This window comes from Phacochoerus africanus, chromosome 1 (assembly GCF_016906955.1).
Source record: "Phacochoerus africanus isolate WHEZ1 chromosome 1, ROS_Pafr_v1, whole genome shotgun sequence".
In the NCBI taxonomy this organism is placed as follows: Eukaryota; Metazoa; Chordata; class Mammalia; order Artiodactyla; family Suidae; genus Phacochoerus; species Phacochoerus africanus.
This window is the reverse complement of record NC_062544.1, coordinates 111,707,772-111,735,587: the sequence shown is the minus strand read 5'-3', so window position 1 is coordinate 111,735,587 and position 27,816 is coordinate 111,707,772. Positions and strand designations below refer to the sequence as shown.

General features: G+C 44.3%; 1 protein-coding gene and 1 pseudogene across 2 annotated transcripts; one reads left to right on the top strand and one right to left on the bottom strand.

The window, feature by feature from the left end:
- Nucleotides 1–26: 26 nt before the first annotated feature.
- IP6K2 (inositol hexakisphosphate kinase 2) lies at nt 27–27,765 on the top strand. 2 transcript variants are annotated; one of them, XM_047773719.1, is made up of 6 exons: nt 27–112; nt 19,158–19,487; nt 21,404–21,626; nt 22,705–22,880; nt 26,236–26,411; nt 26,992–27,765. In XM_047773719.1, exons 2-6 carry the CDS (start codon nt 19,286–19,288, stop codon nt 27,490–27,492), a joined length of 1,278 nt encoding a protein of 425 aa, XP_047629675.1. In that variant the 5' UTR covers nt 27–112; nt 19,158–19,285; the 3' UTR covers nt 27,493–27,765. The 2 variants fall into 2 exon arrangements, with proteins under 2 accessions (XP_047629675.1, XP_047629685.1); XM_047773729.1 differs by having other exon boundaries at nt 32–112; nt 19,161–19,487.
- On the bottom strand, nt 11,961–12,717 carry LOC125110519 (60S ribosomal protein L10a-like; annotated as a pseudogene).
- Nucleotides 27,766–27,816: the final 51 nt, after the last annotated feature.

The following is a 27,816-nucleotide window of genomic DNA, read 5'->3' as shown; positions in this document are numbered from 1 at the left end:
TGAGGGGCTCCGGGAGTGAGGCCCGGGGGGCGGGGCTCGGCGCGACGGCAGCCATCTTGGTGGGAGAGAAACAATAGGACGGAAGCGCCGCTGGACCGGGCTGAGGCGGCAGGTAACGCCCGCTTTGCCGGGCCTGTGGCTCTGCCGCCCCGGGGGGTTTTGGAGGGGGTTTTCTCTGGGCCGTTGGGAAGCGAGGTCGTTGGTCGTTAGGGGTGTCCTCGGCTTTTTTGAGAGGGGTTCTTACATGATTTGGGGGGGCGAGAGATCTCAGGGTCCTTTTGGGACCAATTTCCCTGGGTCATTTGAGTGAGGCATTATTTCTTCACGTTACTGGAGAGAGAATATCTCCCCTGGTTTTGAAGGGCAGATTCATCCCTGGTCATTGGTGGGGGGGTCTCCCAGATATTTGGGAGGTGCAGGATCTCTCCCGGTCATTGAAGTCTGCAGCCTTTGCTGGAGGGCAAGATCTGGATCATTACAGTGCCTCCCCAGGACTTTGGTGTCCACGACTTCCCGGGTTATTGAGGGGAGCCTCCTTGAGTCTTTGGCATAGAAGTCAGCTCAGTACCTCAGGTACGGTTACCTGCAGCCGGCAGAAGTGCAGCCATTTTGGGTGTTGAATGCCTGTTCGATTTGTCAGTGGGTGTCTCGTGGGGAAATCTGCACACCTAACCTTCTTATCCCCCAAAGTCCTAAAATGGATCCGAGGACGTCGTCTTTATAGAGATAAGCTTCGCTATGGGTGGAGCTTTCATTTCTTTCACATTGGATTACAGACTGCTTTTTATCTTGCATCCCAATGATTTGTTTCATTTTGGGCTTTTATTCAGTTTCATGTATTAGAGCTAAATTGCAGGAAAATTAGTCCAAATGTTGTGGAAGGAAAATGTAGAAACCAGTAAAATCTAGTGCTCTTAAATACCAGAGGAAATAGAACTAAACACTGCTTGGAATAAAACATTTTGGTAGCAAAATGTGCACGGAGCAAGAATAAGATAAAATCATCTGAAAGAATAGTTTTAAGGAAAAGTACTAAAACTTTTGAAAAGTGGTAACAAAAATGTTGCAGATCACCAGTTTTATGATATTTTGTATAAAGCACCATGATTACAGTAATTTTGATGAATTCTGGTATTTAAAGTATTTGCTGTATTTGCATTTTTAGCAGGGTAACATTTTAAGTGAACTAAGATGCTTATTTACAAAGGTCGCTGCAGTGGAGTTTGTGTAATTGCATTCTGCAACCAGGTGTTAAGTATTTAAAGAGAAGTTTCAGGGTGGGGTTATTATTGTTTTAACTTTAACCACCACCAGAATTAAAACTGAGCAAAATAAGTACTTTTATCGGATTGACATATAGGCCAGTTGATTGCTTAGTAACTTTTTCTGGAGGAAAAAAGTCAGTTGAAGGGTTAACTGTTGCTCTAGTTGGTTTACCTGCTTTGTGACTTTAGAGTGGAATTAACAGGAATTGTTAGAAATCAGGTGAATGAAAACCAGGACTAGAGTTGATATAATTTAAAGACCAGTTTAGCAGACATAATAGATTTCTATTTGCTTCAAGGTTTCACAGGTGACAGACAAGTGCGTGGTAAACCAGCCCCATATCTGTCTGAGCAGTGGAATGTGTGAGCAAAGCACCACTGCTGACCGATGAACCTTAGCCAGTCTTCCTTGCAGAGGGGTGCAAGGGGTGCCAGAGCCTTCTCTAAGCATGGGAGATGTCACTGGTATCTAGGCAACAGGGATGAGACTGAGCCTCCCTGAGGCCAGCTTGTTGAGGTGAAAATTGTCCATTGTTTGGCTCATAAAGAGGATGCACTGGGAAGAACTTTTCTCTTAAGTGAAGTTATTTTGCCTAGTGGGATAATCACCTTAAACAAATAGAACACATTTTTGTATAGGAGATGGTTGCTTTCATGCAATTACATTTTTAAAGCTTTTTTTTTTTTTAATAAATTCTGTTTTTGCCTGTTTGCATGCTAAGTAATAAAAGTAACCAAGTAGGAGTTCTTGTTGTGGCTCAATGGTAACCAACCCAACTAGTATCCATGAAGATGTGGGTTCGATCCCTGGCCTTACTCAGTAGTTTAAGGATGCAATGTTGACTTTGAGCTGTGGTGTAGGTCACAGTTGAGGCTCGGATCCTAAATTGCTGTGGCCGGCAGCTACAGCTCTAATTAGACCCCTAGCTTGGGAACCTCCATATACTGTGGGTATGGCCCTAAAAAGACCAAAAAAAAAAAGAAAGTAACAAGTAGCACTAGTGTTTTACAATATATTCTGGTAGCAAGGTAGGGTCCTTTTTCCCAAAAATTGAGTTTAGCCTTTACCTAGAAATTTGAAGAAAAATGTCTTCTAAGAGACTCCTAAGATGATGATGTATAGTTGGTTTGGGTCTGTCAGCCATCCATCCATCCATCCATCCATCCATCCATCACCAGCTTCTACAGTTACCAGCTCCTAGCCAATCTTGTTTCATTTACAGTCTGCCTTCCTCCCTTCCCCTTTTAAAAAAAAAGGCTGAAGTTTTTAGGAAGCGCATACACAAAATGTATTTGATCCATGTCTCTCATTGTGTACTTCTAAGGTAAGGAACTACCCACGGTTTCTACAACACCATTATTCTGACTAAAAAACAATTACAATACCTTAATTTTTTTTTAACATACTCAGTCATAGTCTGATGTCCCTGATTGTCTTATTTTTTTAATAGTCAGTTTGTTCAGTTGGGATCCAAATAAAGTCACATTGCATTTGATTACAATATCTTTTTTGTCTCAAGTTTATATATGCTCACCCTGTTTTGTAATTTATCTGTTGAAGCAGCTTTCATTTATCCTATAAGGGTTCCCCTATGTTGGGTTTTGCTGATCACACCCTGAGCTTGAGACCTTTTGACTCTGGTTGCTAGGTCTGAAGGGGTCACACCTGTATTTCTTTTCTTTTTTTTTTTTTTGTCTTTTGTTGTTGTTATTGTTGTTGTTGTTGTTGCTATTTCTTGGGCCGCTCCCACGGCATATGGAGGTTCCCAGGCTAGGGGTTGAATAGAAGCTGTAGCCACCGGCCTACGCCAGAGCCACAGCAACGCGGGATCCGAGCCGCGTCTGCAACCTACACCACAGCTCACGGCAACGCCGGATCGTTAACCCACTGAGCAAGGGCAGGGACCGAACCCGCAACCTCATGGTTCCTAGTCGGATTCGTCAACCACTGCACCACGACGGGAACTCCCACACCTGTATTTCTTTGCAGTGAGGAAGTTATAACAGAACTGCCAAGGCTTATTCAAAAATGAGCCCCAAACCATGAACTCTGAGGGCTCTCAGGGACCTGTAGGGCTACACAGTGCAAAACTCCTGCCTCTGGGTTGTGTGGTCCTGATTTTCCATGTGGAACGGGGAGGAGATTCTTGTCCTCCAAGAGGGTGTCGATGTTTTGCCCCTTGTCCCCTTACAGACCTCCTTGTCTCAAACTGAACTTGCTCACAGGCTGTTCACAGTTATGGAGGCCTTGACCCAGTGCTCTCTTTTCTTTGCACATTACTCTTGGGGTACCTTCTGTCTTCCCTTTGTAAGTAGTTCCCAAATTTTGTTTCAGGTTCACTCAAGCTTTATTCCCACTGCTTCCAATGATCTGTTGTATATTTCTTCTTGATTGCTTGACCATCCCTTATATTTAAGTGTCTGCAGCTCAACTCACTATCTTCTCAGTTGTTTCCGCATCCTCGTTCTGACTTGTGAAAGCTTAGTATCTGACTCACCTCTCTAATACAATATCAAGGATTCTGAAGATAGGGTCCATGGTTGCCAGCTCCACAAATTGTATGCAGAGTTCGGTGAGGGTACATTTTCAGGAGAGAGGCCCACAGTTATCTCACATTCTCCAGGGGGTCAGTTGCCCTGTCCGGGGTGAAGGGCAGTGTGCTACACCTTGACATTACCAAGTCCTGCTTCTGTATCTTACCCCCTCCGTCCTTAATCTCCTGAGTGGACTGGACAGGGTGGCAGTCCCTGTGGGTGCAGTGAAGAAGACGGGAGACCTTGTACCCTGCCAACTGTGCCGTTGAATCGGGGAGGTGATATTAAAAAGGTCATTCCAGGTAAGACAGGTGCCTGGAGACAGTAGTCCTGATGTCTTAGTGGCCCCAGAATAAGAGGACTTTCAGGACTTTTTCCCACACTCTTGCCCTGGGGATGAAGGTGGAGAGACTCAAGAGAAGGAAGCCCAGGCGGGGAGATGTTGGAGAGGTCAGCTTGGTCGTGCATCCTGATTGCCTTCCAGGGTTTGCTGCTCTGTTTGGGAGAGCCAGGGAAGGTATTCCTGATGTCATCTTTCTCCAGAAAACTCCCAGGAACTGTGAGGGCAGTGTTGCCATCTCCTCTTTCATCTTTAATTTTTAATCTTTAATCTTCAAATAACCAAATATTAAATTCATAAGCTTTGTAACTTTTTTAAAAGTTACCAGAAACATTTCTATGGTATGATAATGAAACAGAGAAGCTTGATAGAGCTCTAAGGCATTCACAGTTTTTCTTTAAAAGTTTAAACATTTTTCTTCTCTTGAATGAACTCCCTTTTACAAAAATATGTGTTTCTAATATTTATAGGAATTGTATCTCTTCCTTTGCAGACAGAGAAGGGTCCTAGTAAATGCTGGTTCCTGCTCCACTATCCCTGTACCCATGTCACTGCAGTAGTGACCTCTGCTGGTCCTCTCTGAAACCAGGTTTTTCCTTGTTTCTGCCTGGTTAAATTTTTTTTTTTTTTTTTGTCTTTTTAGGGCCACACTCGCAGCATATGGAGGTTCCCAGGCTAGGGATTGAATCAGAGCTGCAGCTGCTGGCCTACACCACAGCCACAGTAGTGTGGGATCTGATCCATGTCTGGAACCTATACTACAGCTCACAGCAACGCTGGATCTTTAACCCACTGAGCAAGGCCAGGGATCGAACCTGTGTCCTCTTGGATGTTAGATTCGCTTCCACTGAGCCACAATGGGAACTCCTGCAGCTTTTTAAAAGGAATCATATATAGACAGAAGTGGAAAGATGTCTAAGACGTATAATTTGGGGGTGGGGAATGGCAAAACACAGGACAAATACTGAATAATTTTACTTAGATGAGAAACTAGACTACTCATTTATAGAGCCAGAAAGTTGAATGGTAGTTACCAGGGTCTTGGGGGTAGGGAGAGTGGGAAGTCATTAATGTGTATAGGGTTTCATTTTGAGATTATGAAAAAGTTCTGGAGATTGATAGTGGCAATTATTGCATAACATTCTGAATGTACTTAATGCCACAGAACTGTACACCCCAAAATAATTAAAATGCAGAGTTCCTGGAGTTCCCGTCGTGGCGCAGTGGCTAATGAATCCGACTAGGAACCATGAGGTTGCGGATTTGATCCCTGGCCTTGCTCAGTGGGGTAAGAATCCGGCGTTGCTGTGAGCTGTGGTGTAGGTCGCAGACACGGCTCGGATCTTGTGTTGCTGTGGCTCTGGCGTAGGCCGGCGGCTACAGATCCGATGAGACCCCTAGCCTGGGAACCTCCATATGCTGTGGGAGCGGCCCTAGAAATGGCAAGAAAGACAAAAATAAATAAATAAATAAATAAAATGCAGAGTTCCTGCTGTGATGCAGTGGGTTATTGATCTGGCTTGTCTCTAGAGGCGCAATTTGATCTGCAGCCCTGCACGGTGGGTTAAAGATAGGTCACAGCTCCAGTTCGATTCCATCCCTGGCTTGAGACCTTCCATATGTCACAGGTACAACCAAAAAAGAAAAAAGATAAAATAGTTAAAATTGTAAATTTTACATTGTGTGCATTCTATCACTATTTTTTAAAAGGTAGGTGAGAAAAATAAAGCTGATTATATTGGGGGAAAAAAGGCAAAACAACACAAATAGCCTGATCCTTTTTGTGTAAAGAATAGAAAAATGCATTGAAGAAAATCTGCAGGATGAAGAGACCCCAAACTAATAATGGTCATTTTATCACACTTGTAACCAATTTAAAAATCTCTTCTTTAAGAGCTAAACAGAATATCCCTTGGCACTCCATTCCTGTACCTGTCATGGAAGCCCCCTTTCTTCATCCCCTTTACACAAATGCAAACGTAATACACTCTTATCCTCTTATACTGTCAAGTCTACCTTCTGACCTCCATCTTCCATTGGCCTTTTTGTAGGAGCTGGGACAAAGGACAGCACACATTTGAGAAGTGATTTGCATGTAAGCCAGGCAGTAGGCTAGATTTTTAATCTTGTTCCCACCTCATGGCACCTCCATAAAACTACCATCCCTGGTTTACAGATGAAGACAGGCACTGAGAGTAGGTAAAACACCATTAATACCTAAATATAAGGCAGGCCCCAGTTTGTCAGAGATATTTTATTTAATTTATTTAAGTATATCTTTTTTAAAAAAATTATTGAATAATAGTTGATTTTTACAGTGCTGTGTTAGTTTCAGAAATACAGCAAAGTGAATCAGTTGTACATATACATATATCCATTCTTTTTCAGATTCCTTTCCCACGTAGAGTTTACAGAATGTTGAGCAGAATTTTCTGGCTATGCAGTAGTTCCATGTTAGTTACCTATTTTATATTTAGTAGTATATGTGTTAATCCCCAACTACTAATTTACCTCTCCTCTGCATGTTTTTCCTTTGGTAAGTTTGATTTCAAAATCTGTGAGTCTTTTTCTGTTTTGTAAGTAAGTTCATTTGTATCATTTTTAAAAATTAGATTCCACATATAAGTGATATGATATTTGTCTTTCTCTGTCTTAGTATGAGAATCTTTAGGTCCATCCATGTTGCTCCAGATGGCATTATTTCATTCTTTTTTTGTATATATGCACCACATCTTCTTTATCTGTTCCTCTGTCAGTGGACATTTAGGTTGTTTCCATGTGTTGGCTATTGTAAATAGTGCTGCACTGAACATTGGGATGCATGTATCTTTTCAAATTAGGATTTTCTCTGGATATATGCCCATGAATGTGATTGCTGGACCATATAGTAGTTCTATATTTAGTTTTTTAAGGACCTTCTATACTATTCTTCATATGGGTTGTAAGGGAGAAAATTTTAGAGTTTTTTTTTTTGTTTTATATTGTTTTGTTTGGCTTTTGTCCTTTTTAGGGCCGTACCTGCAGCATATGGAGGTTCCCAGGCTAGGGGTCAAATCGGAGCTGTACCTGCTGGCTACAGCCACAGCAACGCCAGATCCAAGCCGCATCTGCAATGTACACCACAGCTCATGACAATGCCAGATCCTTAACCCATTGAGCGAGGCCAGGGATCAAACCCACAACCTCATGGTTCCTAGTTGGATTCGTTTCCGCTGTGCCACAACAGGAACTCCTAGAAGAATTTTTTTGATAAAATTCAAGTGTATAAGCTTACAGAGATGTACTTGAAAGTTGAGCTTCTTGTAGTTCTCTTATGTTTTTATTGTTGACTGGACCTGTGGCATGTGGAATTTCCTAGGCCAGGGATCGAACCCGCACTACAGCAGTGACAATACCAGATACTTTAGCCGCTAGACCACCAGAAAACTCTGCCTCTGTGCATCTTTGCCATCCTATAGCCATGTTTGGAGGTGCTTGCCTCTTGAATATTCATCCTTACCTCTCAGTGTTAGAGATGTTCTTGTTGGAACCTTTATCTCAAGCTGGTTTTGACCTCTGCAGTACACCCCTTTTACTGTGCCGATGGTTTTTTGTTTTTTCTTTTTTCTTTTTAGGGCCGTACCTATGGCACATGGAGGTTCCCAGGCTAGGGGTCCAATTGGAGCTACAGCTGTTGGCCTATACCACAGCCACAGCAACATCAGATCCAAGCCATATCTGCAGCCTACACCACAGCTCACAGCGATGCCGGATCCTTAACCCACTGAGTGAGGCCAGGGATCAAACCGATAACCTCATGGTTCCTAGTCAGAGTTGTTTCCACTGCGCCATGACGGGAACGCCTGTGTTGTTTTTAATAACACCTTTATTGAGCTATAGTTCACATACCATGTAATTCATCTCCAAAGAAGTTCTGTATCCCTCATCCCCAATATAGCCCTCCTCCCCACTGGCCCATCAGTCTTCCTATAAGTCTTCTCACCCTGGCATGTTTTAAAGGACACCTTGCACTTTGTTACACCCTGGGGATGGAGAGAGGAAGCAAGTCAGTGCCGCCCAGCTTGTCCTAGTGTCACTTGTGATGCTATAATCCGAAGGTAGTTACCTTGTGATCAGGAAGGCTCTAGTGCTTTACCATTTTGCCATTTTCTGAGTGGGAGATTGGAGGCTGAAGACTTTGACTTAATCAGCAAGAGTTTCTTGGCCCCGACTATGCCCCACATCATGCTAAGGTGCACCTTGGGTTCATTCTTTGTTGTTGTTTATGGATATTTCCTCCAGTCTTTCTCAGGGTTTTTTGTTTTGTTTCAAAGGGGTCAGTGGATCTGCTTCAGAACTGTAGGTACATTTGGACTTGATTTTCCCAAAGAAATTTTTTGTGTTTTGCTGTGCCTTATTTTGGAAAGAAATCTCAGGACTCATGGAGGATGACTGGTGAAGGGTTATGGTTAGGACATAGTTCTGTGACCTGTATAGTGTCAGGAATTTTCTCCCTCCTGTATCTCATTCTTTACCTGGCTGGTCATGGAGGAATGCTGACTGTACTTAGAGTAGTTGGGCTAAAAGCTGCCATATTGGTGCTGCGAGCCTGGGATGCTTTGCAGACCCATGAGGGGAATATTTACCTGAGTGAGGTGTTGTGAGGACCCAGAGGAAATTGTGCTTTCTGGGCACAGGATCTGGTGCATTGCAGGGCACAGGTTGGTTTCTCATTGTGCTGGCCTGGGTGGGTTGGGGCTGCATGGGTTCTGTGGCCACCCCTGAGGACTGAATCATTTTTGGCACTGTTTCAGATGAGTTCATGTGTCATCTGGTTTGGGAACTGATTGAGAAATGAGCAGGGGTAAACATCAACCACAGGCAGGCAGCATGTAATCTTGCCTGAAGCTAATGGTCTGTTACCTATTGACATATGAGAGAACCGTGACTCAAGGTAGGAAAGTCCTAAATAGATAGACCTTAGCAATTTTAACCATGGTCTTCAGGGGTCATTTCTGTATGTTCCTTTTGTGTATGTTTCCTACAAGGTGGTGGGAGTTGTAGTCTGCATCATGGAGGAGGAGACTATAGAGATGAAGACTTGCCCTTGAAGAGAGGTAACAGGCTTTTAAGGAGGACTGGTAATTCTTCATATGTGTGTGGACTACATTTAATGTATTTATAAATAAATGTGATATTCTGATAAAGAGGAAATGTGTCACCTTAGAATCCAAATGAATAATTTAGATTTTCTTGAAGGAGTGATGCCACAGTTTTATCTGGAAAAAACTTATTTTTTGTTTTTTGTTTTGGCTGTGCTTGTGGCATGCAGAAATTCCTGGGCCAGTGGTCAAACCTGTGCCACAGCAGTGACCCAAGCTGCTGCAGTGACTAGGCCAGATCCTTAAATCACTGTGCCACAAGAGAACTCCTAGAAAAAGCTTTTCAAAACTGCTAAAACTCTGTATTTCAAGTAGTGTAATTGGTGAACATATTTCTAGATTGGCTGAAAGTTCCTTCTCCCTGTCCCCCTCACTGTCTTGGAGCCCTCTATCTTTTCATTCCGGAAATCTGGTCTGACAAGCAAAGAGATGGGGCAGTGTGATCATGCTGATAGTTCTACAGATACGCCTCTGAGAGGCTGCTATTTCCCTTATGAAAAAACTTGTCCAGATTTTTGAAACAGAATCTACTGTTTTATTGTTCCTTAGCATTGGTAGAAGGATCTGCACTGGAAACAGTTCCACTTAAACTGGTAGTTTCTCTTTTGTTAAAACTAGAAAAAAATGTTAATGAGAGGGAAAATGAACACCTGATACTGAACCCCAGGCATTTGTGTCAAGTCAGTACAATGCTTTGTCTTGTCTCTCTGGACCTGCTGCTTTCTTTGGTGGAGCCATCACCTGTTATGGCATGGGGTGACTCTTTCAGCCTTGTTAGCAGTGAGTCTTTCATCTCTAAGTGCCTTTTGTTTTCCATGATGAGGCCTAGGTGATATGGTCCACCCATCTGTGGGGGAAGTGATCCTGGTAGCTGCTCCAGAAGGAGTTATAGGAGTTAAGGAGCTATAGAACAAATTAAGTGCTCAGTAAATAGTAACTCTTGTATCTGGCATTGTATCCCATTATCACTGAAGGTTGAGTTGGTTACTTCCTCCTTTCAGCATCTTATACATACTTCAGGGATAGGACTGGGGTTATTGTCCTTACTTGTTTATATATAGTTGGTCTCCCAGGGTCTCCAACTATTCAGTTGGAGAGCAGTTCTGAGCATGCAGTGTGAGTTGGATCTGTGTTTTTGTTTGTGTGTGGATGAATTTAAAACCTTCAAGAAAAGGCATTAGGAGTTCCTGTCGTGGCTCAGTGGTTAACAAATCCGGCTAGAAGCATGAGGTTGCGGGTTCAATCCCTGGCCTTGCTCAGTGAGTTAAGGATCTGACGTTGCCGTGAGTTGTGGCGTAGGTCGCAGACACAGCTTGGATCCCGAATTGTTGTGGCTGTGGTGTAGGCCGGCAGCTACAGCTCCAATTAGACCCCTAGCCTGGGAACTTCCATATGTGGTGGGCTTGGCACTAAAAAGCAAAAAAAAAAAAGAAAGAAAACTGAAGAGAGGGTAGTAACAGTTTTACCAGTAAGTCTGGGAAGATCCAACTTTTGTGGTGTCTGAAGCTTATGTAATGTAGTATAAATATATATAGTTCATTTATATAAACATATGATTATAAGTATCACCTTTAAACAAAAGAATTTACAATTATGGGAGTTTCTGCTGTGGCACAGCAGGTTGAGGATCCATTTTTTTCTTTGCAGTGGCATGGGTTCAATCCCTGGCCCCGAGCAGTGGGTTAAGGATCTGTCTATAAATTGCAGCTGTGGCTCGAATTAGATCCCTGGCCCTGGAACTTGCATATGCTGCAGATGCAGCTGGAAAAAAAAAAGAATTTACAATTATGAGAATTACTAGGCCCCTGGCCTGGGAATTTCCACATGCTGTAGGCTTGGTTAAAAAAAAAAAAAAGAAGAAGAAGAAAAAACAATTAGGTAAGACAGTGAATGTTTGGATTGAAAAAGTTATGTATTTCAAAAATCAATACTACAATACTTTTTTCCCTGCATTTCTGGGCAGCATATTGCCTGCTTTGTTCTGTGACAGCAGTGTTATAAAGATGGAAATAATTACCTTTCAGTGATAAAAGCCTGAAACTCTGGGTCTTTGGGATGTGAGCCCAATACTAATACAGAATTTTTTTTTTTTTTCTTTTTAGAGCCGCTCTCATGGCTAATGGAGGTTCCCAGGCTAGGGGTCCAATTGGAGCTGTTGCTGCCAGCCACAGCCACAGCCAACGCCAGATCCAAGCTGCGTCTACAACCTACGCCATAGCTCATGGCAATGCTAATCATTAACCTGCTGAGTGAGGCCAGAGATTGAACCTGTAACCTCATGGTTGCTAGTCGGATTCACTTCCACTGTACCATGACGGGAACTCCTAATACAGAATTTTTGAATGCTAATTAGTATATTTGTTTTGAACTATGATAGGATCTTAATAGAGAATTTTCCAAAAGGTTTGTTGTCATTACATTAAGAGGCTTTTTTTCTATGAAATGTTTCCGCACCAGCAGGTCCCAGGTGAGTGTTCAGGTGCAGGGTCCTTCATTTATGCTCCCCAGTTAATGCAGACTTAATAAGGTAGAAGATTATAAATGCTCAGAATGAATTCTGTAAAGTGTGTGGCGTGCCTCTTTTTAATGATTGTACTCCTGTGTGGCTAGTTCAGGTTTGGGTAATTGCAGGTGCTTTTTTTTTTTTTAATGGTGGCAGATGGTTTATTAAGCTGAGCCTTAGTACAGGCACTGGGGCTTGCCCATGGTGCTCTTAATATAAAAAGCCCAGATGTTCTGCCAATTTTTCTTCAGCAATGACACCAGCAAGTCGACAGCTAAATGGATGTTGTACACAGGCTCATCATCTGTCATCTTCATGTGGCCAGCAGCCACTGGCAGACACAGCATCTTCTTCACCTGGAACTTGATCATGGACTTAATCAACTTCGGCCACACATTCTCATTGTGGGTCAGCAAAGAAGGGAACTTGCTAGGCTTATTCAGGACTGGGCCCAGGATTCGTTGGATCTGCTTTATTAGAGAGTCTGAATCCAAAAAGACATCATACTTCTTGGCCAGCTTCTTGACCAGTTTCTTATTCTTGTTGAGTTTCTTCAGCGCCTCGATGTCCATGTGCAGGATATCCACAGCCTTGGCCTCATCACAGTGCTGCTGGTCTTCTGGAACATACATGGAGAACTAGGCGCAGGCAGTTAAGCCTGACTGTGCCTGAGAAGAGTTTGTCCTTTTGAGGGTCATAGTTCTTCAGGCTGATCTGAAGCTCCACCATCTCCAAAAACTTCTGCACTTTTGTTTGTTCCCATGCAGAGGGTATCAGGGGAGACTTTGCTGCTCATGGTGCCTGGCACAGCAGTAACTGGAAAAAAAGCTGCAGGTGCCTTTTGAGTTTTCTGTTGATCTTTGTGTAGCAGGTATTCATGATGCAGTAGTGATTTTAAGCATATCCTATGGAGAACTTACTCTGTGCTGGCATGCCTCTGGACTCTGAGATTCAGCAGATTAAACAGAGCAATCAAAAATCTTTGACTATGAACTTTGTTTCTCTTAGGGGCAAGGTGGAGGAAACACAATAAATAGGACAGGGAGTTCCCGTTGTCTCAGCGGAAACAAATTTGACTAGTAACCAAGAGGCCACAGGTTTGATCCTTGGCCTCGCTCAGTGGATTAAAGATCCAGTGTTGCCATGAGCTGAGGTGTAGGTGGTAGATGTGGCTGGGATCTGGCATTGCTGTGGCTGTGGTGTAGGCCAGCAGCTGTAACTCCAATTGGATTCCGAGACTGGGAACCTCCATATGCCGTGGATGCAGCCCTATAAAGACCCCCCCCAAAAAAAAATATATATATATATATATCACTACAGCAGCTACAGTTGTTGCAGAGGTGCAGGTTCAATTCCTGGCCCTGTGCAGTGGGTTAAGGGATCCAGCATTGCTACTGGGTTCAATTCCCTGGCCTGAGAATTTCCATATGCCTCAGGTTTAGCCATAAAAAATAGATCCCAATAAAAATTAGGCTTTCAAGGAGTTCTCTTGTGGTGCAGCAGGTTAAGGATCTAGTGTTGTCACTATAGTGTCACAGGTTTGATCCCTGGCACAGAAACTTCTATATGCTGCAGGCTCAGCCAAAAAAAAAAAAAAGACTTTCAAAATGAACAGATGGCTTTAGGATTAGCAGTGGGTGTCATGGATTTATGAGGGAAAATGTGGCTGTCCCTGAAAGTCTCTACCATCAGGGAGTATCTTCACAGGAAGGAGGAAGCACTTTTTTTGGCCAAGATCGCAACCCAGGCTTATCTTGCTAGGCATGAGTGACTCAAGATGCTCAATGAAAGCAAATGCGCCCAGTTAGAATGGATGGGAACGTATGGAGTTCCTGTTGTGGTGCAGCGGAAGTGAATCTGACTGGGAACCATGAGGTCGCCTCACTCAGTGGGTTGAGGATCTGGCGTTGCTGTGAGCTGTGGTGTAGGTTGCTGACGAGGCTCAGATCCTGCTTTGCTGTGGTGTAGGCCGGCAGCTGTAGCTCCGATTGGACCCCAAAACTGGGAACCTCCATGTGCCATGGGTGCTGCCCTAAAAAACAAAACAAAAAGATTGGATAGGAAGGTAAATTTCAGCCAGTGCCTTTGCATGTAGAAACTATTTAACAGCTAATATGGTCTTTTAATTGCAGTCTTTTCTGATTATTAAAATAGTATTGCTTAGTATGAAAATTTTGTAAATTAAAAAATATATAAGGAAAAATCCAATTCCTTCATTGATATATAATTTATATACAATACGATTCATTGGTTTTAAGTCTACAGTTTGATGTTTTGACCCATTTATGTAGTCACATATTCACTGTTCCAGTCACAGCATAGAACATTTTCATTACCCCTGAAAGTTCTCTTGGGCCTCTTTGCAATCAGTCCTATTCCCCTATCTCTGCCTCCTGGCAACAACTGCGTATCTACTTTCTGTTATTATGGTTTTTTGGTTTTGCCTTTTTTTTTTTTTTTTTTTTTTTTTTGGTCTTTGGGGCTGCACCTGAAGCATATGCAAGTTCCCAGACTAGGGGTGGAATCAAAGCTGCAGCTGCCAGCCTATACCACGGCCACAACAATGTGGGATGGGAGCTGAGTCTGCAACCTACACCACAGCTCATGGCAACACCATATCCTTAACCCACTCAGCAAGGCCAGGGATCGAACCCGAGTTCTCATGGATACTAGTTGGGTTCGTTATCCAGTAAGCCACAATGGGAACTCCTCTGCTATTACAGTTTTGCTTTTTTTGGAATGTCATATAAATGGAATCATATAGTATACAGTACACAGGCTTTTTTCAGTTAACATAATACTTTTGTGATTAATCTTTTTGTTGTTGCATATATTCAATAATATGGATAAACCACAGTTTGTTTATTCATTCATCCATTTAGTGGACATTTGGTTTTTTACGACCTTTTGGCTATTGTGAATAGTGCTACTGTGAACATTCTTATACTAGTCTTTATGTGGACATTCATTTTCATTTCTCTTAGATAAATGCCTATGAATAGGATTGCTGGGTCATATAATAAGTATATGTTTACCTTAATAAGAGACTACCAAACTGTTTTCCAAGATGGCTATACTTTTTTGCATTCCTACCAGTGATGTTTGAGAATTCCAGTGACTGACCCTGGTGATAGATATAGTTATGGGTTGTGTATAGAGGTGCGCAGATGTGGGCAGTGGCTCTGGAGCTCATGAAGAGGAGGTGCAGGTGGTGAAGATTGTTTTTACACCATCACACTAGTGTGCTTCACACCATCTCCGGTGATTGCCCAACCCTGGGGCTTTTCTAGAGGTAGAGTAAGTGGCCTCAGCAGATCTTGTTTATAGCCTCATTAACTAAATTCTAGATGTGTGAGCTAAGGACCCAGGGGTTTTCATGAGTCATAGTTGTTTTATTTGCAGCATTTTAAAAGTTCAGACTGTTAAGGCATTGTTACTAGCAGATCCTTAAACTAATTAAGGATAAATTTGAAGAGATGGGCTGTGGGGGAAAATCTATGTCCTAGGCTAGATTGAATCATGTTCTGTGTTCCCTACCTGTTGATAGTTTCAATGACAAATGTGAGGCAATGTGTGAAACTAAAATAGATGCTAAATCTGAAGCCAGTATTTTATGGTTATTTCCTTTCTCCGTAGGTTCAGGGTCCATACCTCACATGGACCTCTCAGAAATTAATAATCTGGGAAACTAGGTCTTAGACGTCAGATGTTTAAAAACCTTTAAGAGAGCCAGTTGCTCAGACCATTTGTGGAACAGAGATAGAGTAGCAGTGAAATGGAACACATGCTTTGGGCATTTTTCTTTCCTCTGAGGAGGCTGAGGCTGCTAGAGAAGAACCTGATCTGTTGTGTAATCCTTGAAAAATTGATACTTCATTTTCCCACAGGGATAGGGCCTCTAAGGGACCCTAGAACAAAAGTTTTGTTTCCCTTGTCTGCAGCCCTAGATGTGAGAAAAAAAGTATAGTGAAGCCATATTTATGTTCATGTTGAAAGGTTGAATATAATTGAAATTTTAAAATCACAAAACAGGATTTAACATATTATGTGCAGTGCAGCGGTTTTTAATGTTTTTTCCTATTTGATTAAAACAAACTGCTGGTTACCACTTACTGATTTGATTATACCATCCAGAGTAGAGATCTACCCCAGGTTTCTCCTCTCCATTTTATAGACCAGAAAACTAGAACCCAGATGGAGCCAGGGACTTGGCGTGTTCCTCCAACCAATTAAATGGCAGAACTGGGACCAGAATCTGGCTCCACCTCACTACAGGGTAATCACTTTTCTCCCTAATTCTGCCTCACATTTAGGAGTTTCCTCTCTCATGAGACTTGGCACAGGCGAGAAAGGGCATTTTTTTTCTTTGTCTCTCTAGCTAAGATTCCTCTCTGGGGAGCAATGTTCCGTGGACTGCCAGAGATTGGTGCTTGGGGGAGGGTGGCAAGGTGCCACGTTATACCCAGCAGCTAATGAATACAAAGGAGACCTGGGAGAAGGAGATGGAGACCCTTACTGGCCCTTTCAGCCTCCAGCCACACCCATGAACCATACATACTCTAGAGAGGTGGCATGAAGAACCAGTTTTTCTTTTGGATTTTTCACTAGAGGTGAGGAATGGGTATGAGAGAGAACTGGAGAGAGAATTTTTTTTTTCTACTTAATTGAATACATTTAAGGAATCTTGAACAGAGTTGGAAAAGGATCTCCATTGGTGTTAGCATTGCTCTGGTAATAAAAGCAGTTTTGCATGTTTTTTTTTGTTTGTTTATTTTGCTTTTTAGGGCCATACCTGCGGCATATGAAAATTCCCAGGCTAGGGGTTGAATTGGAGCTACGGCCACCAGCCTACACCACAGCCGTAGCAACATAGAATCCAGGCTGCATCTGCGACCTACACCACAGCTCACAGCATCACCAGATGCTTTAACCCACTGAGCGAGGCCAGGGATTGAACCCGAAACCTCATGGTCCTAGTCGGATTCATTTCCGCTGTACCACAATGGGAACTCCCAGTTTTACATGTTTATGAAACATTTGAATTATGTTTCTAAAGCCTGGCCTACAAGGAGAGTCTGCTTTCACAGTTTAATAACAGTGGTACCTGGTTCTTGCTTAGGTACTCGTAGTCCTATCAGCAGTTAGTAGCTCTCTTTTGGTGTTGCTCTTGCTCAAGAGGTCTTTTTCACTAATGAAAAACTTGTGTGAATGGATGTTTATATAAACCTAAAGGGCCTGCATGGCCTAGCATCTCAGAGCTCCACCTTCTGGAGTGGCTGGAAGGTACTCACTCATCCTTCGAGCTGATTGCCTGTTTTGTGTCTTGGGACTCTTCTCAGCACATAACCTCCCAAGGGCTTCTTTGATGAGAAGGTAGTGCCAGATGAGAAATCAGAGCCTTTGGTTTTCTGCCCCTTGCATGTACAAAAGCTTATTTATTCCTAATCTTCGAGTCCAGTGGGGGCCCACCATCAGTTATTTCTGAAAGAAAGAGACTAAACTTTTAAAAAGAGGCTGTTTTATAAATAGAAAATATAAATATACAGCGAAAGCACTGTCACAGGACAAGCTAAATGTGTCATGTACATTTGAGTGCTATACCAAGGCAGATGTGCCAGAGACCCTGGGCTCCAGAGGCAGCCATGTGGGGATATCCAGTAGTTTGAAATTCCATTTGGGAACTATGGTTTATTGTCCCTAGCCCTGGATAAGGTTCCTTAGCTCTCAGAATGAGCTTCATTGTTTTCCTACAGAGAGAGTAGTGCCTGCCTCATAGAAAGTATCCTGAGGGCAAATGAATTAAGTTCCTGTAGTGAGCCCAGCACAGACTAGGCACTTCACCCATCTTAGAGACCAGTGGACACATCTCCAGCCAGTCCTTTCTCACCACCACCACCGTCTCAGTTGGGAGTAATGGGAATCAGAATGCTCAGTAAGAACCTGAACCGATACTAAACTGTAACCCAAGCCCTTTTAGTAGTGCTAGTAGTGAATGTGTAGTCTGTACTAAATTATAGACAGAGAACAGAACAGCTTGACATACCTTGAAATGATTCATAGACGCATAGAGGTATGCTTTGCTGAGATCCAGTGTGCTTAGGGGTTTGAGGTGAGGTCTAAGGCCCTGGGCCTCAGTGGATGAGACCCTGAGTGCCCCAAGAGTGCAACTTTGGTTTAAAGGTGTGTCCTAGCTTTTGGAGATTGGGATAGAACTGAAAAAATGGTCTAGTGGTGACCTAGAACACTATGTATCTTTTTAAAAGGAGTTAGCCAGCCTTGATTGGTTGTTTTTAGATACAAACGTTAATCATTAAAGCTAGGCCCAATCCCCACTGCTAAATAAGGTTAATAGGGCTTGTCTTTGGCCTTGAGCAGGGCAGTGTGCATGGACACCCTGGGGGAATAAATCTGACTAGATGGTGCATAAGCAGGTTTTCCCTTTCAGGTCATTTTATAAAAACAAAATTAATGACCAGGAGTGAACCCTAATGTAAACTATGATGCTATATGAGTATAGATTCATCATGATATATAACAAGTGTACCACTCTGACAGAGGATATTGTTAATGGAGGAGGCTATGCATGTGTGGAGAAGATGATTTTATGGGAAATCTGTATTTTCTCAGTTTTGCTGTGAACCTAAAACTGCTCTAAAAAAATAAAGTCTGGGGTTCCCGTCGTGGCGCAGTGGTTAACGAATCTGACTAGGAACCATGAGGTTGCGGGTTCGATCCCTGACCTTGCTCAGTGGGTTAACGATCCGGCGTTGCTGTGAGCTGTGGTGTAGGTTGCAGACGTGGCTTGGATCCCACGTTGCTGTGGCTCTGGCATAGGCCAGCGGCTACAGCTCCGATTCAACCCCTAGCCTGGGAACCTCCATATGCCGCGGGAGCGGCCGAAGAAATGGCAAAAAGACAAAAGATAATAATAATTTTAAAAAATAAAAAAATTAAGTCTATTAACATATATTTATATAAAATGGAGAGACCTGGGCATCAATTACTGGGAATTTTTATCTGAAAGTGGTAAGATTTAATCCTAATATTAGGTTTGAAATTGTGATAATACCTTGTTGTGAAGCCGATAACAATAATGTTAGTTTCTAGGTAACGCCTAAGGCCAGGTGGAGTGATTGGGACTGTTTAGGGGTCCGAAGAGCCAGTCCCTGCCTGTCTGCATTCAGCATCCAGACCCGCCCTGCCCCACCCCACCACTGGCTGTTTGTTTCTGCGGGTGGAGGCGGGGCCGGTGTGGGCGTGACCGCGTGTGAGCTTAGGCTGTTTTTGTCTTTCTGCTGGAGGAGGAGGAGGACTAGTGCCTCCAAGGCGTTTCCCAGGTCGCTTCCAACTCCCTTGTCTCTATTTGCTTCCAGCAGAGTGTCCTGCCCCACACAACTAAGGAGTTGAGGCCAGACAGAAGCAGGGACAGAGGACAGACCGAGGACGCATTGGCCACTGGACCCCGCCACCACCCCTTCTCTCTGCCGCCTGCACCTGGAGGATGAGCCCAGCCTTCAGGGCCATGGACGTGGAGCCCCGTGCCAAGGGCATCCTGCTGGAGCCCTTTGTCCACCAGGTTGGGGGGCACTCATGCGTGCTCCGCTTCAATGAGACGACCCTGTGCAAGCCCCTGGTCCCGAGGGAGCACCAGTTCTACGAGACCCTCCCAGCCGAGATGCGCAAATTCACTCCCCAATACAAAGGTGAGCCCCCAGCTGCCATAGGGGTTGCCAGCGCCTGGCGATGACATGCAAGGCATCTCCGCCAAGAAAGGCCCCGGGCAGCCGGGCAGCCATCCTCGGAGCCCTCACCCCTCCCACTCACTCTGTGTTTTCCCTCCTCCTCCTCTTGGCCCTCGTCCACCACCTCACACCCTCAGTTTTCAAGCCCTGGTAAGCTTGAAATTGCTTTGTTTTGTGGATTTGTTTTGAGTTTATTTTTGGTGGAAGTGTAGTTGTGTTTTATGCTCAGGTGTCTCTTGATCAAGGTAACCCATAGTCCCCCATGAGGGAACAGCCGGGGAAGACTTTGGGAGGATTTTACCCGGAATACTTGCTGCCTGCTTTTTGTCCTCCAGGAAACCAGAAGCCTTGGTGATTAGGTAGGCTGGAAGCAGGGTTGAGTCAGATGGAATGCAGGAGTGGGAGGCTTGTGCTGATTAGCTGAAGCCCTTTGCTATTACGGAATGTCCCCAAAACTACTATATTACAGCAATCCCTTTGATTCACATATGGTGACTCGTTCTTCCTTTTTATAGTACATTTTGGAGAGGGACATCCACAACCACCAGCATGGTGCGGTCTTTCTTGGGGAGGGGGGATCCTGTGTAAATAAAGGAAGACTCCGTTAAGGAAATTAATTTTAAAGTTACATTGCCTGGTTATACAAAAGACTCTTGAACAACTTGGGTTCTTCTGGGACTGTTGAAACATTCTCGTTGAAGACAGAATGTACTGGGTGCCTCTCTCTGTACTCTGAACATGCATGTGTGTTGTGATGGGGGTGGGGGAGTTGGGGGCCCTCACTTGGTCCTTCTCTGTTGTTTTTTCCAGGACAAAGCCAAAGGCCCCTTGTTAGCTGGCCGCCCCTGTCCCCATTTTTCCCCTGGTTCTTTCCCCATGGCCACAGGAAATTGTGGTCCCCTGAATTCCCCACTCCCGCTCCTCTGCGCCCAGAGCCGGGTACCACCTCAGAAGTGTCGTCTCTTTGAGCACGCATTCCCCTGCAGCAAGCGAGCGGGCGGGCAGCAAGGACTGAGCAAATTGAGTGATCCCAGGCCAGAGAGGCCTGGGAAGAAAGGTGTTCAGCCAGTCGCTTGTAAGGCACTCGTCGGCACCTGCTGAAACGGTCCCACCTGACAGCCCCCTCCTCAAAGACTGTCTAATTACACATGGCAGGTTCTAGAGACTCGGGGAGAGCTGCTTTCAAGGCCGCTGCACATCTGTGCTCCCAGCCCAACCCTATTTGCCTTGTGTTCATTTTGTTCTTTTGTTACATGAGACTGCAAAGACCAATAAAACAATATATTTGAGAAGGACAAAAGGCTTGGGGGTGCCCACCATGTGGGGGCACTACAAGAAGCCTTTGCTAGGGTCTCTTTTGTGCTGTGTGGTTTGTTTTGTTTGCTCCTTTATTTTGTTTTGCTTGCCCAGTCTTCCCTTACCCTTGGATGCTTCTTATTCCTCAGGCAAATCTGTGTTCAGGCTCTGCTTTAAAGCAAGCCTCAAGGCCGTCGGAGTTTCTGTTTAGGGCATTAAAAATTCCCACAAGATATAAAGAGCAAATGTTTTTACATCTTTCTCAGGATTAGAAGAATTACATAAATTAATAAACATTTTCAATGATGGAAAAATGTGTCTTGTAATTCTTTGGCTCTTGCCTTGTTGAGTGCATCAGAGAGGAAGACTCTTGGCCATGTTTGCTCCCTAATCGCTTGTCTTGTATGGTGTCATCTTTTCTAGATGTTTTGATATTTGTTAGGCTTGCAGATGAGTTTGGGCCTCTGGCAACATAGAGACTAAGGAACAGGGTAAGAAAAAAACAAATGTTACAATCATGTTATTTATAACCAATATTCCTGTGGAATTAAAAGTCCTCTCTGTTCCTCACCTCCTTCCAGGTGTTGTATCTGTGTGCTTTGAAGAAGACAAAGACAGGAACTTGTGCTTAATAGCATATCCATTAAAAGGGGACCTAGGAGCTGTGGAAAGTGTAGATAATTCAGACTGTGAACCAAAGAGTAAGCTCCTAAGGTGGACAAACAAAAAACATCACGTCTTAGAAACAGAAAAGACCCCCAAAGACTGGGTTCGGCAGCACCGGAAAGAGGAGAAGATGAAGAGGTACGTGTAGACCTCTGGACTTTGGGAGGGGAGGGATCTCATTTACAGCCCAGTCCCTGGGGCTGAGGACTCACACAATGGACTTACTAAGTACCTTGTCACTCAGTGGCCGATTCCCATATGGCATGCTCAGCTTGTCTCTCTTTTTTTTTTTTCAGGGCCGCACCTGCAGCATATGGAAATTCCCAGACTAGGACTCAAATCTGCCAGCCTATGCCACAGCCACAGCAACTTGGGATCTGAGCTGCATCTGTGGCCTACACCACAGCTCACTGCAATGCCTGGTCCTAAACCTGCTGAGCGAGGCCAGGGCTTGAACCACATTATCATGGATACTAGTCGGATTTGTTTCCCCTGTGCCACAACAGAAACTCCCTCAGCTTCTCTTTTTGACTCAGAGTTAGATCATGCCATTTCAGGTGAAACAACTGTAGTGGCAGCAGTTAAAGAATTTTAGTCAGTCAGTCCTTCTGCAACTGCCCTGTGCCAGGCCCTGTGTTGCATCTTGGGGATGTAGCAGTGACCCAGATAGGAGCCATCCCCTTGCCTCAGGTTGTTCACTGATAGTGGGAGACAGAATGGTCAGTTGGGTATCCCTAGATCCTGAGGATCCACCTAAGCAGAGACCTCCCAGTGCTGTACCTTGGGAGAGCTTGTAAAAATATAAATTACATATTTAAAATGCACCTAAGTAGGTTGACTTAAGGAATTTCAGTTCAGATTGTCTCCATCTCCAGCATTCTGAGTCAGGGAACCTGAGTATACCAGAAGCCAAGGGGTAGTACTGTCTAGAAGAAGAGGGCAGTGAAGACTGCCTTGGGAGTGCGGGGTGTTCTTGCAGCCTGAGTTTCCCTTACTGTAGGAAAACAGCAAGCTTACTTTTTTTTTTTTTAATCAACCTGTCTTGAGGTATAAGCTACATAAAATAAAACGTATTCATTTGAAGTGTTTAATGTGTACATTGAAATGACCACCACATCAAGGTATCAGAGTTCTATCACTCCAGAAAGCTCCTTCATACCTCTTTGCCTCTGAATTTTGATAAGACTTGATTTCTCAGCTCCTTGTCTCTTTATAGCCATAAGTTAGAAGAAGAACTTGAGTGGCTGAAGAAATCTGAAGTCTTGTACTACAGTGTAGAGAAAAAGGGGAATGTAAGTTCCCAGCTTAAACACTACAACCCTTGGAGCATGAAGTGTCACCAGCAACAGTTACAGAGAATGAAGGAGAATGCAAAACATCGAAACCAGTACAGTATCCTTTGTTCACAGGGCGTCTCTGCCTTTGGGAGAGGGGAGGGCAAGTGAGGAGACCCATGGAGCTTGGAGAAAGAAATTGGATTGTTTAGTCATGGTTGTGCCAGGGCACCCTATTTAGTAACCATGGGCAAATAGCACTTTCTGCAAAGGCTGAGGGCTGGTCTCAGGGTGCAGGTGGTGGGGAAGGGGCTTTGATGGGTTCCTGGGGGCGAGGGGCACCTCATGGAGAGACCAACTTGCACTGGGGGGCTTTAGCTTAGAGTATAAGAAGCTAGTGCATGTTTTCCGACTCCTGCGCAAGTCCCCTAATAGTGCTTAACCGCTAGGGTCTGGAATGGGGTAGGACTGACTTTTCAGTCTGAGTCACCAGACTGGCACATGAAGAAAACACAGGGTCCTTTCTTTTTTTAAGAGCCAGGGAACCTGGATGTTCCAGATAGAATAATGCATTGAATCTCTAAGTACCAGTCACTCAGGTCCAGCAATTGGTTAACCCACTCATGTCAGTCTCTTGTCATGACTGTTTACCCAGCAGCCTCCAGCTGAATTCTCTCTGAAGCAAGTGTCAGATAGTTCATCTGTATATGCCTCAGCATGTATCTCTAAAAGAAAGATATTTTAAAACATCAATACCATTATTATTCCTTGCAAAGTGGACAGTAATTCCTTAGTATTAAATATCTAATTTGGTCCCTGTTTTCCTAACTGTCTCATAAATGTTTTTATTGACGATTTATTTGAATGGGGATCCAAATGAGATTCACATATTGCATTTGGTTGAGATGTTTAAGTCTTTTAAAATACCCTTTCTGGAGTTCCTGTCGTGGCGCAGTGGTTAACGAATCCGACTAGGAACTATGAGGTTGCGGGTTCGGTCCCTGCCCTTGCTCAGTGGGTTAAGGATCCAGCATTGCCGTGAGCTGTGGTGTAGGTCGCAGACACGGCTCGGATCCTGCATTGCTGTGGCTGTGGTGTAGGCTGGTGGCTACAGCTCCGATTCGACCCCTAGCCTGGGAACCTCCATATGCCGTGGGAGCGGCCCAAGAAATAGCAACAACAACAACAACAACAACAAAAAAGGCAAAAGACAAAAAAAAATACCCTTTCTGGGAGTTCTCATTGTGGCACAGTGGAAACGAATCCAACTAGTAACCATGAGGTTGTGGGGTCGATCCCTGGCCTCACTCAGTGGTTAAGAATCCAGCATTGCCGTGAGCTATGGTGTAGGTGGCAGACATGGCTCGGATTTGGTGTTGGTGTGGCTGTGGCTGTGGCATAGGCTGGCAGCTTTACCTCCAATTCAACCCCTAGCCTGGGAACCTCCATGTGCTGCCAGTGTGGCCCTAAAAAGCAAAAGCAAAAAAATATATATGTATATATATATATACCCTTTCTGTTTTTTTCTTCTTGATATTTTCTTGTCAAAGAAACTAGGTCTTCTGGAGTTTCCCACCGTCTGGATTTTACTGATTACATCTTGTGGTGTCTTTTACATGTTACTCTTTCCCCTCTGTTTCCATTAAGTTGATCATTTGATCCACAGGCTTGATCAGATTCAGGTTCAGTTTTGGGGAAGTGGGGCAAGAATCCTTGAGATGGTATTATACCTGTCCATGGGGAAGCACAGTATTTAGTTGCCTTTATCTTTTGGATCATCAATGCCTTAGATCATTTTTTCATTAGGTGATTTCTAATTTTGTCCTTCCTTTTTCATTCATTAGCTGGAATCCTTCTGTAAAGAAACTTTCTCTCATCAACTATATATTTATCCTAAGATACAGTTCATATAGGAAAGGCAGGTTAAATGTTTATTTTTCTTCATTTACTAGATATTTGGGATAATGAGATCATTTCTTAACATACTTCAGAGGTAACTAGTGAGTTTTTCAGCATTATTATGAACCCATAAATTTAAACACATTTGAAGTGTTTTAGTCTATTGCAGTTATCTTTACTGATGCTTAAATTGTCCCGTGTTTGGTGAGTGGGAGCCTATTTTAAAATAGGCTCCTGAGTCATTTTGCCACAATCTCAGTAGTCTGGTGGCTGTTTTACTTTCTGGTATGAAGAGATGGAACAGGGTCATATACGTTTTCTGTTCCAGATGTGAATTCAGTCGTTCCTCTAAGGCAGGGGTTGCACACTTTTTCAGTAAAGGGCCAGATAGTAAATGTTTAGGCTTTGCAGGCCATATACTGCATCACAGCTCTACCATTGTAGCAAGAAAGCAGCCATAGATGATAATGTAAATGAGTGAACATGGCTGTATTCCAGTGAAGCTATTTATGGTCACTGAGATTTGAATTTCATTCAATTTTCATGTGTCATGAAGTATTATATATACTTTTGACCTCTTAAAAATATAAGAACCAGAGTTTTCACTGTGGCACAGTGGGATTGGCAGCATCTTGGGAATGCTGGGTTGCAGGTTTGATCCCTGGACCAGCACAGTGGGTTAAGGATCCAGCGTTGCTGCAGTTGCAGCTTAGGTCTCAACTTCAGCTCAGGTCTCATCCCTGCTCTGGGAACTCCATATGCCTTGGGGCAGACAAAAATGGGGGGGGAAAGAAAAACATGTTTATAAGAACCACTTGTACCTAGCGTGCAAGGGTATATTCAACCTGCATTGGGTCAGTTCACCATTTCCTGCTCCAAGAGAGCTCATATATTTGGTCATTGTTTCTAGATTTTTTCGGTGCCCCCAACTGGAAAGTAACATTTATTTTAAAGAGAAAACTTGTTATGAGTTCATACTGATATTTCTAGTTCACATTTTAACACGGATTTACTGAACTTAATGTTTTACTTGTAATTTAGGACAGTTTTTAGCCATGGTCCCACATTTGCTGAGTTCAGGAAATGGTGTGTGTGTCTCTCAGACTGTTCTCAGTTCAGTTCCCTGAGAAGAACTGAAGGTACCTTTTAAAAGCCTTCTAGTCAAGCCCTGAGCTGCTCCCCTGCATGGGAGATAGCAGGGTCCCTAGGACAATGTGTGCAGGCATTGTCCCCTGGGAGTGCCAAGGCCCCATGGAGCAGCACCTTTTCTTCTTTTTTTTTCTTTTTCTTTTTATTGGCGCACCAGCTGCATATGGAAGTTCCCAGGCTAGGGGTCAAATCAGAGCTACAGTTGCCGGCCTACACTACAACAACGCAGAATCTGAACCGCATCTGCGACCTACACCACAGCTCACAGCAGTGCCGGATCCTTAACCCACTGATCGAGGCCAGGGATCAAACCTGCATCCTTGCATCCTCATGGATACTAGTTAGGCTTGTTACCACTGAGCCACAGTGGGAACTTCTGGAGCAAGCACCTTTTCTTTAGAGGAGTTTTGTCCTTAACCACTCAGAATTTATTTTACTGGAGAACTTGACTTCCCGTTATGAGGTGCCTTGTGTCCTGGACCTCAAGATGGGTACACGCCAGCATGGTGACGATGCTTCAGAGGAGAAGGCAGCTAACCAGATCCGCAAATGCCAGCAGAGCACATCTGCGGTCATTGGTGTCCGAGTATGTGGCATGCAGGTGAGGAGTGCTGGTGCGTGGCGTGGGTTGCCTAGGGTATCCAGGAGCTGCCACTCCCCAACTTGAGCATAATCTCCTTTGGTCAGAGATTCTAGGAGTTCCCACTGTGCTGCAGTGGGATTAGCAGCCTGTCTGCAACACAGGATGCAGGTTTGATCCCCGGCTTGGCACAGTGGGTTGAAGGAATCGGTGTTGCTTCATCTGTAGCTAGGATCTGATCCCTGGCCTGGGAACTCCACATGCCACAGAGTAGCACCCCCAAAAAAGATTCCAGATTTGACTGAATCTGCCACTTTCAGGTTAGAAAAGAAAGCATGAATGCCTGGATGATCCCCTCTGGGGCTAGCTTGGCTGGCTGAGTCCAGAGGTTGTGGACAGGAGGGGGAGAAAGGCAAGAGGGTTAGGCCCCCTTCACCAAGCCATACACTGAGCAGGGGGCTGGTGATAGAACCAGGTCAGAGAGCTGCATCCTGAGTGGGTGCTGATTAGAAAGGACAGTGTCTCGGGTCATTGGTGTACTTAACAAGTGAAAGGATCTGAGATGACTGTCAGCACCTGACCTGCTGTTCTCCTCCCACAGGTGTACCAGGCAGGCAGTGGGCAGCTCATGTTCATGAACAAGTACCACGGACGGAAGCTGTCTGTGCAGGGCTTCAAGGAGGCACTTTTCCAGTTCTTCCACAATGGAAGGTACCTGCGTCGGGAGCTTCTGGGCCCTGTGCTTAGGAAGCTGACAGAGCTCAAGGCTGTCTTGGAGCGACAAGAATCCTACCGCTTCTACTCAAGCTCCCTGCTGGTCATCTATGATGGCAAGGAGCGGCCTGAGGTGGCCCTGGACTCGGATGCTGAGGACTTGGAGGACCTGTCAGAGGAGTCAGCTGATGAGTCTGCTGGTGCCTATGCCTACAAGCCTGTTGGCACCAGCTCGGTGGACGTGCGCATGATTGATTTTGCACACACCACTTGCAGGCTGTATGGCGAGGACAGTGTAGTACATGAGGGCCAGGATGCTGGCTATATCTTTGGGCTTCAGAGCCTGATAGACATTGTCACAGAGATAAGTGAGGAAAGTGGGGAGTGAGCTTGCTGGCTGCACCAACACCTGAGAGACTCTCTGTGTCCCAGGCACAGCTGTGCTGTGTCGGGGAGGAGGCCAGTATGGCCAGGCGGTGGCCCCTGCAGCCTGGAGCTGATGTGCAGAGGCCTCTGTGAGTCCCAGCCTGAGCCAGCCCCAACCGCACTCGGAATCTTTATTTATTTTAACTATTTCTTCAACATTCCATATTTGATGATGCAAATACCTCTTTCTTCCCTCAGTGTAAATGTTCTAATACAAATCTTTTTGTTAATTGTCCACATTGCTGCTGTCGTTCTTGCCAAGAATAGGCAGCCAACCCCCCTCCTA

Excerpts from the sequence above, each read along its gene's own strand:
- IP6K2 (XM_047773719.1), top strand. The coding sequence starts at position 19,286 with ATGAGCCCAGCCTTCAGGGCCATGGACGTGGAGCCCCGTGCCAAGGGC. Across the intron at positions 19,488-21,403 it reads ATTCACTCCCCAATACAAAG|GTGTTGTATCTGTGTGCTTT; the intron begins GTGAGCCCCCAG and ends ACCTCCTTCCAG. Across the intron at positions 22,881-26,235 it reads AAAACATCGAAACCAGTACA|AATTTATTTTACTGGAGAAC; the intron begins GTATCCTTTGTT and ends TTAACCACTCAG.